At 38.8% G+C, this 16044-nt stretch overlaps 2 protein-coding genes across 3 annotated transcripts; one reads left to right on the top strand and one right to left on the bottom strand.

Moving 5' to 3' along the window:
- Positions 1-693: 693 nt before the first annotated feature.
- On the bottom strand, positions 694-9693 carry sugp1 (SURP and G patch domain containing 1). Of its 2 annotated transcripts, none has more exons than XM_058066524.2 (14): positions 9574-9693; positions 8380-8548; positions 8197-8300; positions 7459-7707; positions 7209-7332; positions 7036-7121; positions 4541-4664; positions 4131-4465; positions 3012-3118; positions 2749-2926; positions 2554-2660; positions 2234-2379; positions 1049-1178; positions 694-964 (listed from the first exon to the last, which is right to left on the bottom strand). In XM_058066524.2, exons 1-14 carry the CDS (start codon positions 9590-9592, stop codon positions 938-940), a joined length of 1905 nt encoding a protein of 634 aa, XP_057922507.2. In that variant the 5' UTR covers positions 9593-9693; the 3' UTR covers positions 694-937. The 2 variants fall into 2 exon arrangements, with proteins under 2 accessions (XP_057922507.2, XP_078647692.1); XM_078791566.1 differs by having other exon boundaries at positions 4541-4652.
- A 611-nt stretch (positions 9694-10304) lies between these two features.
- LOC131125213 (E3 ubiquitin-protein ligase RNF126-like) lies at positions 10305-15366 on the top strand. Its single transcript, XM_058066527.2, has 9 exons — positions 10305-10553; positions 11070-11128; positions 11206-11266; positions 11347-11588; positions 11713-11781; positions 11849-11918; positions 12070-12163; positions 12589-12704; positions 14480-15366. Exons 1-9 carry the CDS (start codon positions 10458-10460, stop codon positions 14630-14632), a joined length of 960 nt encoding a protein of 319 aa, XP_057922510.2. The 5' UTR covers positions 10305-10457; the 3' UTR covers positions 14633-15366.
- Positions 15367-16044: the final 678 nt, after the last annotated feature.

The following is a 16044-nucleotide window of genomic DNA, read 5'->3' as shown; positions in this document are numbered from 1 at the left end:
GCCCAGTGACGTGCGGTCATTTAACGCCCCATGTGTATCACTTGCCAAATGAGTTGATTTACTTGATCAGTCTTTATTTTTAACCGATTCACAAATTTATTCACAAAGTTATTATAAAATTAGTGTTTCTCCCTAAGCAATTTGGATCAAACACATAATTTGGGGAATGTTATTCAATTTGATGGTTATGAGCACACCCAAATGCATATTATTTCACCTTGCTTTTGTTGGCCTTGCAGTAAGTAGCCTCTTATTGATGCCCTAGCCAATTCTGGAGTGACTTTTGCTTGGCTGCGATTTCAAGAGTTATAATTATCCAGAGTGAGCCCCCCTCGAGGAATGGCAAAGTGAAGGTCTGATTTCACTTATCTGTCACCTTCCTTCACTACTGGCTCCTCCAGAGCCGAGTGTCTCTCCCTTTCAATATAGTTTATTATAGTGAACATGCATGGATAAATACCTGTAAACACGGAAACGAACTAAACCAAACAAGCTTACTCTTACTCCCCACTTGACGAGGGAAGTCAAAATACCTTTTTGTTCAGACACATGGCAGATAACTTTGGATTGCGGTAATCTTGCCAATATTGGGACATTTTATTTCTAAGCATGAAAAAGTGGTAATTGGCAATAGAAAATTAAAGGAATGGCTTTGAAATTTCACAGAACACTGAAATAATGTGGGTCACAAGGTAATGTACAACAGGTTTTAATTATTCCAGGTGGTATTTATATCCAAATGTAACAACACAAGCAATTTTGTGATTGTGTTAATGAGATAGCTGATATTTCCAAAACCATACTGACAGGTGAATCTAGCAGGTATTCAGGCTTTACCTTCTGCTCTCTCTCTCACACACACACACACACACACACACACAAACACTTAAATTGTCAATATTGCTACTGTGCAATAAAGTAAACATTTTCCTTTGTGTCAGTAATATGGCCTCCGTGGATTATTCTGTGAAAAAAATAAAAATTTGATTAAACAATCATTAATGATATGATGTATACTGTATATTTAAAAAAAGAATCAGGGGCTTACCAGAGGGTTGGGCCTAAAGCGGTATGCGAGCATCATCCTCTTCCTGAAAGCGTCATACTCGTCATCACTTTTTGTCAGGTCAGCCGGGCGGTCGACTCCAAGTCCTGCACCATTCATGGCTGTAGTTCCCCTAAGATGCGTCACAGATACACTCAGTCAGTTTTAAAGAGCCAGCAATACAGAATATGACTACAAGTGGGCCTAAGCTTACATACGAGTTCCGTTCCTGGACTGTGATGCAAGTAAAGTTTACCTCTTAAGTCACTCACACAGTGCATAGATCACATAAAGGACATGCAATGCAGTAATAAAACACAAAATACAATAATGAAATAAATCACTTAGAAAAATTAAAAGCTAGAGCTGCAAACTTTGTATATCAATGATAAGACTACTACACCGCTATATTGATACAGTGACCCAGAAGTCATGTATCGTATAAAAAGATGGCTGTGTGTCGGGAGGACAGTTTAGTTGGCTGATGTTTTGTCATGGTAGCAGCCGACGGTAATCTGTTTTGTTTTTGCAATAAAAGAAACTGTGGCTCGACCACCTTGTCAGCATCCTTACAACATCAAGGTAGACATTACAATACTATTTTTACCCTTAATGATGGTCATGACAGTCAAGAGATTGACTATAACAGTGAAAACTAATACGTTACATTGAATTGACACAAAAAATATACAATGAATAAGATACAGTGAACCAGGTATGCGGCTAATATATAGCACATAGTGCATTGTTCCACTGCAATTTAACTACCTCTCCAACTAATCCAAACAAAAATTATGTTTTTAATTAATTTATGGGAGTGTGTGCGTGACTACAAACCCCCTCAAAAGGAACGCTATAAACCGTGTATCACCTACACAGGAAAATTTACAAAATGTGAGGTAGCGGTTTACTGTAATGCATGCAAATATACGTTGTTTTAATGGTCACTTAAATCACAAAGAGAAAACTACATTTAGGAGAGTGCATGTTCATATTTTGCCATAAAAGTTTCTCAACAAACCAACCAGGTTCCAATCAAAATGTCAGCTCAATCTATGAGGAAGGAAGGAAATAATGTGGTCAAATGTAAGGAAAAAGAGACAATTATTGGCCCATGTTGGGATTTCAAGCACCGTAAAATTGAAATGTATGCAGACAGAATTGGAAAACAATTTGAGGAATACACACTTGTTGACCGGAGCCTTGATGCCCTGTCCCTCACTTCCAAGGCCCTCCCCTTCCTTCCACCCCATCTTCATCAGCATACGGAAACCAAGATTCTCCACAGTCAACTTAAACTCTTTGTATTCCGAGTAATCTGGGTCCCGCCCTTCCTGCAAGGGGATAGTACCATTCATAGTTCAGTTATTCTACAGTGTCAATCAAAACTGAGCATTATTATTTTTCTCAAGGGTTACACAGCTATGTTATTCAATCAATGTAATAATAAAATGTTCAAAGAAACAATGTTCTCGCTTGACAATGCAAAGCTTAGTCCTAGAGCTGACCTTGAGTGCCTTAAAAGTCTCCATAAACTTCTCTAGCTCCTCAGGTGGCAGGAAGTCTCCGATGAAGTGTTTCCCCTTGCCCATGTCTGTCAAAGACTCTGCCCATTCTGAGAGAATCAGGTAACACAATGAATGGCGTGTAATGACATTTCATAAAGTAATATTGATTACAGCTGCTTATCAGGTCAGTCGTACCCCGTGTCTTTTCCATTTCCATTTTTCGGAGACGATGCTCCCAGGTGCCTGCCTGCTGGTCCACCTCTTCATCACTGTCGTACTCGTGCTGGTGGTCTCTAATGGCCTTTTCCCACATCACCTGCATCTCGGCCATTGCTCGCTTGTGCTTCATGATCATGTCATACATCTCTTGCATCTACCAGGATGGAAAACACAGTATATATGCTCTTGTTACAAACAAGGCACATCATCATTTTTGATGTAAATGATCAACTATGTACCTCTTGTTGCTCTTTTAGCTGTTTCTTCTGCTCTTCGGATAGTTCCGTCACACCAACGAGACCCAGAGGTTTCCCCTTCTTATAACCAAGACCTTGCAGATCTTGAGCTAAAAAATGACAAAACACAACATCATAGGATGTTACAAATTCCTCTTATGGATTAGATAACACTTGGGAAAATATGATGGCATTATGGAGTTGTTATCGCACAAAAGTGACCATGGGTATACCACTCACATTTCAGCAAGCATTTTAGCATTATATTTTTTCAAGGGACGATATTATAGTAACAAAGCACAAATGCATTTAAGAGTAGTCAGTGTATGCTTTGTATAGCAGTATAAACATACTATCCACAAAAATGAGTCAATAACACAGGCATTGTTTTCTGAGCTGGCAAGTGAGTACACCTCTCTGTCCCGGTGGGTCGGCAGTAAAAATGAAATTAGTAGATTGCAAATATTGTCATACCGTTTTTATATTTCTTCATTGTGCTTGTACTTGTTGAAAGTAATGTTAAAATCTTGTCATCATTCTCGTACATCCAATATTGTATATCTTATGTGTCTTGTGACATTCGCAACATTAATAAATTTAATGTTTTCATAATTGTTGTTCTTCTGAATATGTTTTTTAGCATTATTAGAGCATCATGTAGAGGGGATACATTAAATATCACCCATATAGCTACCTTTACTTTTGTATTCCCCAATATTGTAGATAAAATGAAAGAAAATAACACATATTAGACATACTGTAAATAAGATGTTAGTAGTTCCTTGTTTTTTTTTCTGCACAGCGTACTTACTGTGTTGTAATGGCAGCGTTAAATGTCTTTACACTTGTATTACCCAATGCATTGTGATATACAGTAATTTAAAACAAATGACTTTAGTTCAATTAGCCATTTTTTCCACTTCAAAATTTGTACATTTAAGCCAAGAATACAAATAGTTTAAATATATATATAAACAAATTATAGGCCGTATCCAAACACAAAAAAGTGATCCTAGCTAGGGGTGACTGTACTGTAATAAAAGTCATTGCTGAAATATGAGGGGTGTACTCACTTTTTTTAGATACTGTATAAAAACTTAGAAATGCAGCATCAGTAAGTACCAGAGAGAGACGGCATATTGGGGTCTGGAACGCTAATATCTTGTGGGACAACAATGGTAGGAACGGGTAGCTCCACTTTGTCGTCCTCAGCCCCCCATCTACTCTTCCTCTTCCGTTTGACAGGCGGGGTGTTAGCCACCTGACTAGGACTGGGTTGAGATGCTAGGTTCAACGGAGGGGGAATTTGTGCTCGTGGAAGAGGAGGAGCCAGTCGTTGCAGCTCTGTCCGAGACTCTGCTGCTGGAGGGGAAAAGGTCTGGGAGGCTGCAGCGCCATACTCTCGTAGCTTTTGCTTGTAGTAATGGTAGGCTGGGTTTTGGCAATCAAATAAAAAGCTAGAGGGAGAAAATGCCTTGTGAGCGAAAAAACCTCAAATTAATACTTATCAAAGTGACTTCATAGAACCTCACCTGAAGGTAGGGTTGTCCCGGTTGCGCTCGATAGCGATGCTTTCCACCTCTGGGCCACCCTCAGCCACAAACTTGGCAAGCTCCTCGGCCACTTGCTGGGTTTCTGCGTCCACTGGGGGGGAGACTTTAAGCAGTCTATCAGTACTGGGGCTCAAATGACACTACTACTGTACCATACTCAACTGGCATCATACATCACCAGTCTAGAGCTAATGGGGGATAAAAAGAGGGAGGAGGAGCAACGAGGACAGCACTGATGAATGAGACACATTGACTGCAACAGTGAAAACTAATACGTTATACTGAATTGACACTTTGCTTTTTACACTACCAGTAAAAAATATTGGACACGCTTTGTTATTCAACAGCATGAAAAAATGTCTCCAAACTTTTGACTGGCAGTGTACATCTGTTTACCTTTTGACATCCTTATAATTGTGCAATTAAGTGGTGTATATAATATAAGTGGTGCAACTATAAACTTGTTTATCTAGAATTAATACTTAAGACTAGTACTCAGACCTCAATGTATGAACTAAAGACAAATATTATACAGTAAAGTCTCGTTATATCGATATCGGTTATAACAAATTACTACTTATTACGATACTATTTTCATTTCCCGGCAAAATTCTAGTCTTTTATGATATAATTAGTTCCGTTAGTACGATACCCGGTTATTATGATAATCCGGTTACTACGATGCCCTTTTCATCTCCCGCCAGCCAATTTGGTCTGCTTATATCGATACAAAAGCAGCTTAAATCAATCTTTGATTAAGGATTTCAATACCAAAAAAGAACACGGCGAACGGCTGCTTCCAGTCAACTTTATTTTTCACACTTCCACCACCAGAGCACAGCACACACACCGATTCCCGCACTTCCTGGTTCACAGGTCATGCTCAACCCGCCCCACATAGCTGGCCAAACACATGCCTGCAACAGAAGAACCAACTGACATAGCATACACACCTATTCCAACGAAGACACAAGCGTACAAGTACTGGAAGCAGCCGTTCGCCGTGTTCTTCTTTGGTATTGAAATCCTTAAGCAAAGATTGATTTAAGCTGCTCGACATTGTTCTATACTATAGAACAATGTTGAGTGCATTATTGCCCGCTTTTAATGCAGTTCGGCGCAGGATCGGATATATGGATAGTCCGGTTATATATCGGTATGTTTTCCGACTCCCGAGAATATCGATATAACGAGACTTTACTGTACATACAAATCATACAAACTAAGTCAAAAAGAAAGCTAATACCTATTGACCCGAATATAAGAGTATTTTCACCCTCAAAAACAGTCTGAGAAAGACAAGTTCTATGGTATTCTGAGTCTAGAGATGCATGCAAACCACAAGTCATAGGTTTTCTTCCCGCCACTCACACACACTACATAATGGTGGCCAATGAGGTAGAGTCATGACATTACTGTCAAGCAATTAAGAGAATTAAATGAATAAAATACAGTGAATCAGGTATTAGGGGAGTCAAAGACACGCTCAGTTCACAAGATGAGACGTTACATGAGTTGAGGGCTACGAGAACAAGATGAGACAAGATTACTTTTAAGAAAAGAACAATGGAAAAATATTAGGACTGTCAAAAATAATACATTTATGCCAGTAATGTGCATTTCTGTGCCTTATTATAACATAAAACAAGTAAATATGAGTTAGCTAACAATGCACATCATTGGGACCTACGTCATATTTTGACTACAAAGCCCTCTAAAAAAATCTCAAGGTTTTATGGTTTGATAGACATGCTGTGATCATGCATTAACAAGTACATTGATGACAAAATGTACCCGGTTACATACTTAGAGTATCTTGTCGTATTTTGATTATTTAAAACCAACAACGTCCGCTTTCACTGGGATGGCTGTATCTTCCAGTACAAGACTTGTACTCCAGTTCTCAGGTAAAAAGCATCTTATTGAGATTTTGTAGCGAAATTGATAGCTAGGTATCCACAGTGTGTTCTGTCTGTGAGTGATAGCAAGAATAGCAGCTAGCAAGGCGCTGTCTTACTCCGCCAGATATATATACCAGTCGTTTTTCGTGTTAGCTGCTAAAATAACAATATCGCTGTAACACGGTTAATTTACAAATATATTTCAGCGTCTTTGGTAGTGAATGAACTAATTATCGTCCCAGGCCTAGTGCTCAAGACTTTTTCTCTGAACAAGAAAATTTCTCGAGATCTTGTGCCACCCCTATTACGTATGGTTTCACTGCTATTGAAAATGTGAGTTAAAAAGAAAATATTTTGTACTTTTTTTTGTGGGGTCTTAAAAAAAGAGGGGTTGTCTTATATTTGGGTCAATGCGGTATAATAAACAAACTTAATTATGGAGTTACATGGTAATCTGTTATTTAATTCAGTGATATTGCAACTGACAATATTGTTGTATTTGGTGTAGCCTTATGTGAAATAAATTGCTATGATGAAGAACGAAAAGGTGGCTTCCAGAAGACACCATCTTACCATTAACTGATGTGTTCTCCTTTTTGAGTTCTGCAACTCTCTTTTTGTAGTAGAGATACTCCATACTGCTTGTATCATATAAAAATCTAAAAGGGTTGAAAATGGAGGAGATTATAATGATTTACAACTTCAACAAACCTGGAAGAAGGCGCAAAAATGTCCTTGAGACTTACGAGAAAACAGGATTTTCCTTATAGTCCTCCTTGGCCCTCTTCTCCAGCTCAGGTCCCCCTTCTGCCACAAAAGAGGCCATCTTGTCGATAATGAGTCTGGTGTCTGAGTCCACTGGGGGAGAGACTTTAAGCAGCCTATCAGTACATTTACTCTGAGGTCAGCCTATGACAAAATTCCAGTCATATGCCAAGTGAGCCTTTGGAGCAGGCAGAGGATGCACTGAAATATCCGAGCCAGGCCTTGATTTACCTTTCATGTTTAAGAACTGGGAGAGATCAGTCTCTTCCTCATCATCATCATCATCATCAGGGGAGCAAAACACACTTGGCCTCTGGCTGATGACTGGACTCTTCTTCGACTGGGAATAACTCTTAAACTGACTGAGCATGCTGCCCACCCCAGCAGATCGCTTTCCGGCAAAAATGCTTTTTCTTTGCGGGGTGTTTCCTATTGGGGATGATGTTGATGATGATAGACTTTTGGCATCATTAGGGGAACCTTCAGAAAACATACATTAAAAGGGAAAAAATACAGACATACAGTGTCATTATTTTGCTATTAAGTATTTATCATGTTACAATTAGGGTTGGGTGATAATTGTTGTATACTGGTATACCAGTACAGATTCTTTGAACAATAAGAAAATGACTTATCGGTATAAATTATCATTTCAAACAGAAAAACGCAAGAGTTGAGTTGGTGACTCAAAAAAATGTTCCATAATCAATAAAATAAATTAGTTGCCACCATAAAGGTACTATTTTTGACAGCCCTACTTTTTATACAAGACTCCACTGAATGTAATTATAATGTCAATAACGTGACACATGCCAAGGGCCATATCGCCCAACCCTAATCACAATGCTGACATTTCTTATTCTTGACGTATGGAAATGACAACTGCATAATAACTAAAAAATAAAACATGAAATTTAAACAGTGTGTTAATTAATTAAGCACAGGATGAATGGAGGTTAAGGTACTGACCAGAAGTGCTGTTGGATTTTTGCTTCTGCATCGTCATGAACTGCTGTAAAAAGCTTCCATCATTTGCAAATTTGTTGGAGGTGGCATCGAGCATTGCAGGAGAGCTGAAATTGTTGAAATCATTACTGAAGCTGATAAACAATGCAAGTCTTCATGTCTAGCAATAGACTAGTATGTCATTACCTTGAAGGAAGAGATTTGTTTGGGATTTGTGCATTCATTTTGGCTTGCAGTGCCAATTTGGCCTCAATTTCCTTTTTCTTCTCAGCGATCAGTTGCTCTTGGTGGAGAATATTCAAGTTCATCTTCTGTTTATGTGGCTGTGCATTCTTATTTTTCCATCCTCCCCTCCCTAAAAAGATACAGGTGTCCTTGTTAATTGCTTACAAATGTTCAAACTTGGCCAGAGTGTATGGCCTACTCAAGTTACATTTTGTGGGATATTTTAACATTTCTGGTGATGAATAACGGAAGCTTGAGCTAGTTAGATCATGATTAAAGTTCATGTCATGACTCAAGTCTCCACTTTCATTGCCAGTTGGTGAAAACAACTACTTTCATTCCTACGTTTGATAAATGGACCCAAAGCAAAAGGAAGGGATTCCCTGATACCATGTAATGACCTAAAATCGGATATTCCTATATTGCAGATTTGCAAATTTCCATAAATCTGGGAACAAAACTGCAAACCACTAACCGTTCAAACTCCTTCCCTCAGGTAAGTCCGACAGAGCACTGGTCACCAAAACAAGCAGGCACAGAGACAGTTTCTTCCCCAGGCCAGGGGTCAGCAACCTTTAGCATCTTAATTTGTTTATTATATTTTATTTGGAGATTAAAGATTATTTCATGGATTCTCTCTCTGTGAATGCCTTTCCATCTCATGTGCAGCCCAGTGTTGCTAACTTTTCTCAATAAATCTGGCGACTTTCCATAACCTCTTGGTAACTTATTTTCTCAAAGACTTATTATCCCTTTGGCACATCTTAATCTTACTTTTTAAGTATTTATTTAAGCGTTAGTGTATTTTGTATATATGTACACTGAGAGCTAATTCAACCGGAATTAGATTCCTCGTTTGTATAAGCACACTTGGCCAATAAAGCTGATTCTGGAATACAAATCAGACTCACACAAATATACGTTGGTCTTGTGATGAACCGTAAGCAAACTGCGTTATTTATGTTTAATAGAATCTTGAATTTTCTTACATTACCATTGAGCTAAAGTCAACGCCATGGTTGCATGCTAGTGAGGCTAGTAAACAGCCCTTTTACGGCTACAAGATGCTAGCTTGCACCAAAAGGCTAACATGAATTCTTCACTCAAACTACGGTCAATGATGGAGCACTTCGCCGGAGAATAGTATGACTGTACCTGCATCGCTAGATTCCATTATCGTAGCAGGAAATAAATAATATTTAACACGGACACCAATCCAATGTGGTGTCGATGGAACTGCGATTACTTTGGTAATTAGGAAGCTGGGAGTTACCAAAAGTTAACAAGACTGCAGCTTCCGGTATGGACTTTTCAGTTTAAAAGAATTCCTATTGTACATGTGTACAGTATACTATGGAAGCCCCCCATAGTATACTGTAATGTAAAGTATACCGTATTACATTTTATTTGCTGCATATCACCAATTAAGACGATATGAATAGAATGCTTTTAATTTGGGGGCACAATCGGAAGTATATGTTTACTGTATTTTATAAGAATGGTGAGACTGAATTAGTTGCTGACTGATCATTTGTGGGTCATTAATAACAATAATAATACAATAATTATTAAAATAACAACAGACATATACGTGATTGGCTAGGTTGTTTTGCCCTGGAAAACGCTTACAACGCTTCCAGTATTCTATATTTTGATTTTTCTTTCCTCATTTCTATGTTTATCCTCACGTATTTTGATTAAGTATATTGTAAGATTTGCTTAAAAAAATAAATTGTCCCTGCTTTATGCATGCGTACTTGCAAACCTGTAGTAGGGTTCTTGTAGTCTCAAAAATATATCTAAAAAACGTCAACGTCGTGAACCACTTCCTGTCATTAGCGGCCTTATCGTTTCAATACCCGGATGTTCCCGGTCAACGGTGTCGATGTAAATCCTTAAACTACCTATCCCAGAATTCAATGGACTTTGTGGTCCTATGTCATTAGCTGACATCCAAATACCACTCCCAAGTTCGACACTTAATTCTCGCGATCTTTGATATTGAGACGCTGCCAGCTAGCCGGGGGGTTGACAACGACATGATACTTGTGTGTGTAGAAATGGCTGAAGCTTCTACACCACCTTGCCGGTTTTTCTGTCACCGGTGTGCAACAGAAATCAGACCGCGTTTACCGGTAAGGCAGAAAGAACTAGATTTGTTGTTGACCTGACGAGTGTACGTTTTTGGTTGTGTGGTGTTGATGGTGTGTAAGTATGAGAGAAAAGAGCTAATCGCCTCGCTAGGGTTGTAGACACGCTCGTTAGCTAGCAGGTAATCTCCAGAGTGCAGTTTTAGTTTTTGTTCCTATGAAAATATACTATTGGACATATAAATATTATAAAATAAAATTATATAAAATAAAATTACATAATTAATCTTCATGAGATCAAGACTAATTGTGAGAGGATTTGAATATACGTTTTACTGTGTACATTAAACATGGTACTGGGGGTTCGATTAACTGTTGTTTACAGTGCTATGACTACACGAGAGCCGAAAGTGTATGATATCACTTGTGTATGATATCACATCCTAAGATACCCACTTTGCTAGCTAATAATGCTAATTATAGTACTATGCTCCTTGTAAAATTTTGTCAGTTGCCTTGTTGCTGTTCTGGCGTTCATTCGTGTTTTATTTATATATGAAGGACTTCATCTGCCCACACTGTGAGTCAGGATTCATTGAGGAATTAGCAGATGAACCAAGGTAAGGCCTATGTGGGAATATTACTGTTTGAATGGAAAACCATCAAGTCTGCACCGTTTGAACCTATCTTCATACAGAAGTGAAGGTAACTCCCCATCTACATCCTCTACAAGTGATCGGGCAGGGGCGGCCTTTGAGGTCAGCGTTAAATCCATCAATTGAGTAATGCTTTGCTGTACCAACATGAGACATTTCCCTAATAGTGTATTTTCCAGCAGAATGTGTATCACCACCAGCACCTGTTGACCTTTCCCTCCGGGTACAGTCCGTTCACTGTTGGGATTTTCAATGACAACTTTGAACTCCGAACTTGGCTACCAGCAGAAGACAATAACAGAGAGACAGAAATCAGGCAAGAACAAGAAATGCCGTCGCTGCAACGAAATGATGCCCAGCCGCGGAGTCGACACGTGCCTTGGCGGCAGGGTACGCGCCACGAGGGAGTTCCCACGTTGGAGGGGTAATCTGTTTATATTCTGATTGCTCTTTTATAATCTACGGTATATCTAACATCTGATCTATTTTCAAATACGTCTGTTGAAAAAAAGTTGACAGGAGTGTTTTTCTCTGTAACTATATTGCAGAATTATCCAGCAGCTAGTTAATGGAATCATAGCACCAACAGCCATACCGAATATTGGAATGGCACCATGGTGAGTAGAAGTAACTTGTTGATTCACTTCCTTTGTAAATTCTTAATGAATTGAATACATGTTGCAGGGGTATGCTTCATTCTAACCCAATGGACTATGCCTGGGGTGCCAATGGACTGGATGCTATCGTAACACAGGTAGAAATGGCTGCCAAGACACATAAGTAGACTACAATAACAACCAAGCCAAATGTGCACCTGTCAGCTTATGTCATAAATTAAGCAAGGTTAAAAGTACATGCACATAAATCTCTTAAGGGTTCTGGCATGTCTCTCTCATGTCTTGTAGCTACTGAATCAGTTTGAAAACACGGGTCCTCCACCTGCAGATAGGGAAAGGATAAAAGGTTTGCCGTCCATCTCCGTCACAGAGGAACATGTGGGTAAGTTCAGGCCTCCTTTAAACTGTTGATAGTAACTATGTATGTATTTAGCCTTTTGATGTGGACAGATGCCAAAATGATGCTGGTAATCACACCTGTCCACACATATGCAGGTATGTGTATCCATTGTCAGCGGCTCAAAAATATTTTGACAATTGACTTGGTCGCCAGCCAATCACAGGGCACATATAGACAATCATTCACACTTACATTAACACGTAGGCACAATTTACCTATCATACATGTTTTTGGAATGTGGGAGGAAACCGGACTACCCGGAGAGAAAACCCATGCACGCACGCACGCACGGAGAGAACATGCAAACCCCACAAATAGTTTTATGTTTATATGTTTTGTAATGCTAAGCGTTGTGCTTCTTGCTTAGATTGACTTTACAGCATTATGTGTGTGTTTTGCATGTGCAGGCGCTGGTTTAGAGTGTCCTGTGTGCAAAGAAGACTACAGTGTCGGGGAAAGGGTCAGGCAGCTTCCATGCAATCATTTGTTTCACAATGACTGTATAGTGCCATGGCTGGAACAGGTATGTGCACCCACCCACACTCACTTGATACTTTAGTAGGAACACCAACAGGTACATCTACAAAAAATTAAATTAAAATTGAAATTGCTTTTATTAGGAAAATGGCACATCTTTTGGAATTTTGCCCAGTATCCTCAATCCTTGTGTGAGACATAAATATGTTTTTCTGTTGCTGTTCGTTATAAAGATAAAATCGGCTAAAAAGATTCAGTTCATTAATGCATGTAATGGGGCACACCTATTCTGCCTATAAAGGCCGCTTTTAAAACACCTCCAACAGCCAATGGTGGTTTTGTATACTTACATGTTGTGACCGTAGTTACAGGTACATTCATTATAACATGTAATCAAGTATTTTGTGTATTTTGGTCATTTTAAGCTTCCTGGGTGCATTGATTTCATATAGCAACATAGAAACGAACACCTACAATTAGCTTTAACTTTTTCAAAGTCAAAAGCAAAAAGACAGAAGCAGTAGCATTACCTTTCGGTAATGGGCTGAGGCATGGGGAGAGAGGCACTTTGAGCGAGTGTGTGGTGTGGCAAGGCGAGGTGTCACTACACCAGTAACATAGTTCTTTGGCATAACAATGTTAATAACAATGATAATAAAAAAGCTTGGTTAATAGGTTAGGTCACATTACAGAGCTATGCCAAAAAATTTTAATATTGTGTAAAAGTCAATTTTGTTCCATAATATCATTAAAAAAAACTTTCCTATATCCTAGATTTATTACACATCAACTGAATTTTTAATCTTAATGTTTATAGCATTCATCTTATGAAAACCAAAAATCCAGGTGCCAAAAATGTGACTATTTCCTGTATAAAAGTGGGGATTTTTGATGCAGAAATTTCAATCCACTGAAAATTATGTTTAATTACTGTATTCAATAGTTGGTTGTGGCTCCTTTTGCACAAATCACTGCTTGAATTCAGTCTGGCACAGACGGAGGCAGTCAGCCTGTGGCACTGTTGAGGTGTTACGGAGGCCCAGGATGCCTCGATAGCAGCCTTCGGCTCATCTTTGTTGTTGGGTCTGATGTTACTCATCGTCCTCTTCACAATACCCCACAGTACCCCAGTCCAGCACAGCAATATCGTCAGTAAACCAGTGTGGGCAAATGCCAGGTCATGTTGAAAGATGAAGTCAGCAGCTCCAAAAAGGTTTTCAACAGATGGAAGCATGAAGTGCTGCAAGATCTCCTGTTAGACAGCTGCATTGACTCTGCGTGGACCAACACTAGTAGATGACCTGGCACAACAAATCGTCAGACTTAAAAACCCTTCACACTGGACTTTAGGCAGCTGTCCCGTGCCTCTCGAGTCTTCCTCCACACCCTCGGACCTTGATTTCCAAATGGGAGACATTTGCTTTCATGCTTCCAGACAACAAGGACCACTGTCCAACAGTCCAATTATTTCTATTAGCTAACTGAGTACGGCCAGAATATTCTAATATTATGTTGTTGTTTTTTTAGCTGCATGCCATGAAAATCAAAGTTAAGACAAAAAAATCTTTGAATAGTTCACACTGCATGCACAATGAACCAAGAATATATGAAGGTTTCAAAATTTGAATGAACTTTTACACAATATTCACATTTTTTGACATGGCTCTGTATATGTACTGGACATGGAGCCTTATTGACGGTTTTTGGAGGTATATGGAACAATATTAGACAAATACAGAGTGGATTTTTTCATTGCATAAAGCTAGAAATCTGCTGTCTTCATTTTTAAAATCCTTGTTTTTATTCCCCTTGTCTTTTAAGCATGATACGTGCCCCGTGTGCAGGAAGAGTCTTAATGGGCTGAACACAGCCACAAACCCACCAGGTTTATCAGGGATGAACTTCTCTCCCTCCTCGTCGTCCTCATCCTCCTCAACCTCATCTACCAATGAGAATGCCACTAACAACTCATAGATTCCGATAGAACTGTATATCTGGAAACACTGCAGTGAGACTTTTAGGTCTTTTTTTACAAGCACAGCTGCCAGTCTTAATTCTAAGGGACGTATGAGAGTTCCTCGCAGGCTTCTTACTCCTCATTCCTGACCTGCTGCTGGGTCCAACTCCTCTTCCAGCTGCTGCAGTTGAACCGAGGACACTCATATACAAGGTACCACTGGAGGATCCACAACAATAAAAATAGGATCCGCCACAAGGTTAGCAGGACACATTTTCTATTTAAAAGTCAAAATGCTCTTTTTAAACGTCGCCTGTGGTGGTGCAGATGCGTAGATTATCTAGTTCATATCTCATGAATGCTGAACCACTGCGCAGCAAATGGATCCAATTTTGTATATGCTTCAGAATTTTATTTGCACTTGTTTTAAAAATTTGCACACTTTTATATTCTTGTGAACGTGTTGGTTGAACTGATTTTTAAAAATTCTTCATGTGTGTCTGGTGGAATTTGGATGATCAATTCAGGAGGTTTATGCTGCTTTTGTAATTATAGTGTTTAAAAATAGCAAAATCTTACTATTTATTAATCATGTACCACAAATAGAGACAATAAAACTCGGCAATGAACATCTAATATTCTTACCTCCATAAAACTGGTCCAAAGTATATTTTTGTTTACTGAGTTTTTTTTGCACACATAATAAAGCCTGTAAAAAAACATACTCACGCATCAAATGATTAATTTGCCGTTTCGACTCCAGTATTGCGAATAACTTTAATTTGACTATGCAAATGTTGCTTTAATTTTACAGTGAACAGTCCCTAAAATAATAATTGATACATATGTATGTTCATTTTAATTTGGCTTTTCTTCATGCAGATAATGTGATTGTCCTTGTCCTATAGTGTGTTGTATTCTTTATTGGATCCACACTGGTGCATATTTTGGTTATGTACAGATGCTCAATTTGACACTATTTTTCATTTCAGAACATTAATGTTTGCTCATAACCAGCTCAGGTCTGACAGAGGAAGTGTAGAGGCAAAAGGTAAAATCTGAATATCATGGTTTGCTCTTTTTTGACCTGTAAAGAGCACATTGCATAGCTTCAGAGAGGTTCCACGTGCATCCCTTTAGCAAAATGCATTATTATACTTTGCCTATTTACATTGGTTTTGTATAACCATTGCAGAGTGTTTTCTTCACACTCTACTAGAAGTACAAACTTATTCCATATAACTCCTTATTGGACTCAAATGTGGATCCACATTTTTCCTTGACCAAATGGGTGAGAGGTCAGAGGATTTAAAAAAAAATCCCAGACAGGTACAATGTGTTCCCTTGTTAGACCACTAGATGGTGCTAAGCAGTGTATGTAGGCCATAGAGATGTCATTGAAAACAACCTTTAAATTACATGACAAGGT

The sequence above is a fragment of the Doryrhamphus excisus genome, linkage group LG6 (assembly GCF_037039965.1).
Source record: "Doryrhamphus excisus strain RoL-2023G ecotype Guam linkage group LG6, RoL_Dexc_Guam_v1.1, whole genome shotgun sequence".
Taxonomy (NCBI): Eukaryota; Metazoa; Chordata; class Actinopteri; order Syngnathiformes; family Syngnathidae; genus Doryrhamphus; species Doryrhamphus excisus.
The sequence above is the reverse complement of the archived record's forward strand: the minus strand, read 5'-3'. Positions and strand labels throughout refer to the sequence as shown.

Coding starts and splice junctions, on each gene's coding strand:
- LOC131125213 (XM_058066527.2), top strand. CDS start 10,458: ATGATACTTGTGTGTGTAGAAATGGCTGAAGCTTCTACACCACCTTGC. Junction 11,919..12,069: donor TGGATGCTATCGTAACACAG/GTAGAAATGGCT, acceptor CATGTCTTGTAG/CTACTGAATCAGTTTGAAAA. Junction 12,164..12,588: donor CGTCACAGAGGAACATGTGG/GTAAGTTCAGGC, acceptor TTGCATGTGCAG/GCGCTGGTTTAGAGTGTCCT.
- sugp1 (XM_058066524.2), bottom strand. Junction 2,927..3,011: donor AGCTAAAAGAGCAACAAGAG/GTACATAGTTGA, acceptor CCATCCTGGTAG/ATGCAAGAGATGTATGACAT. Junction 2,380..2,553: donor AGACTTTTAAGGCACTCAAG/GTCAGCTCTAGG, acceptor ATCCCCTTGCAG/GAAGGGCGGGACCCAGATTA.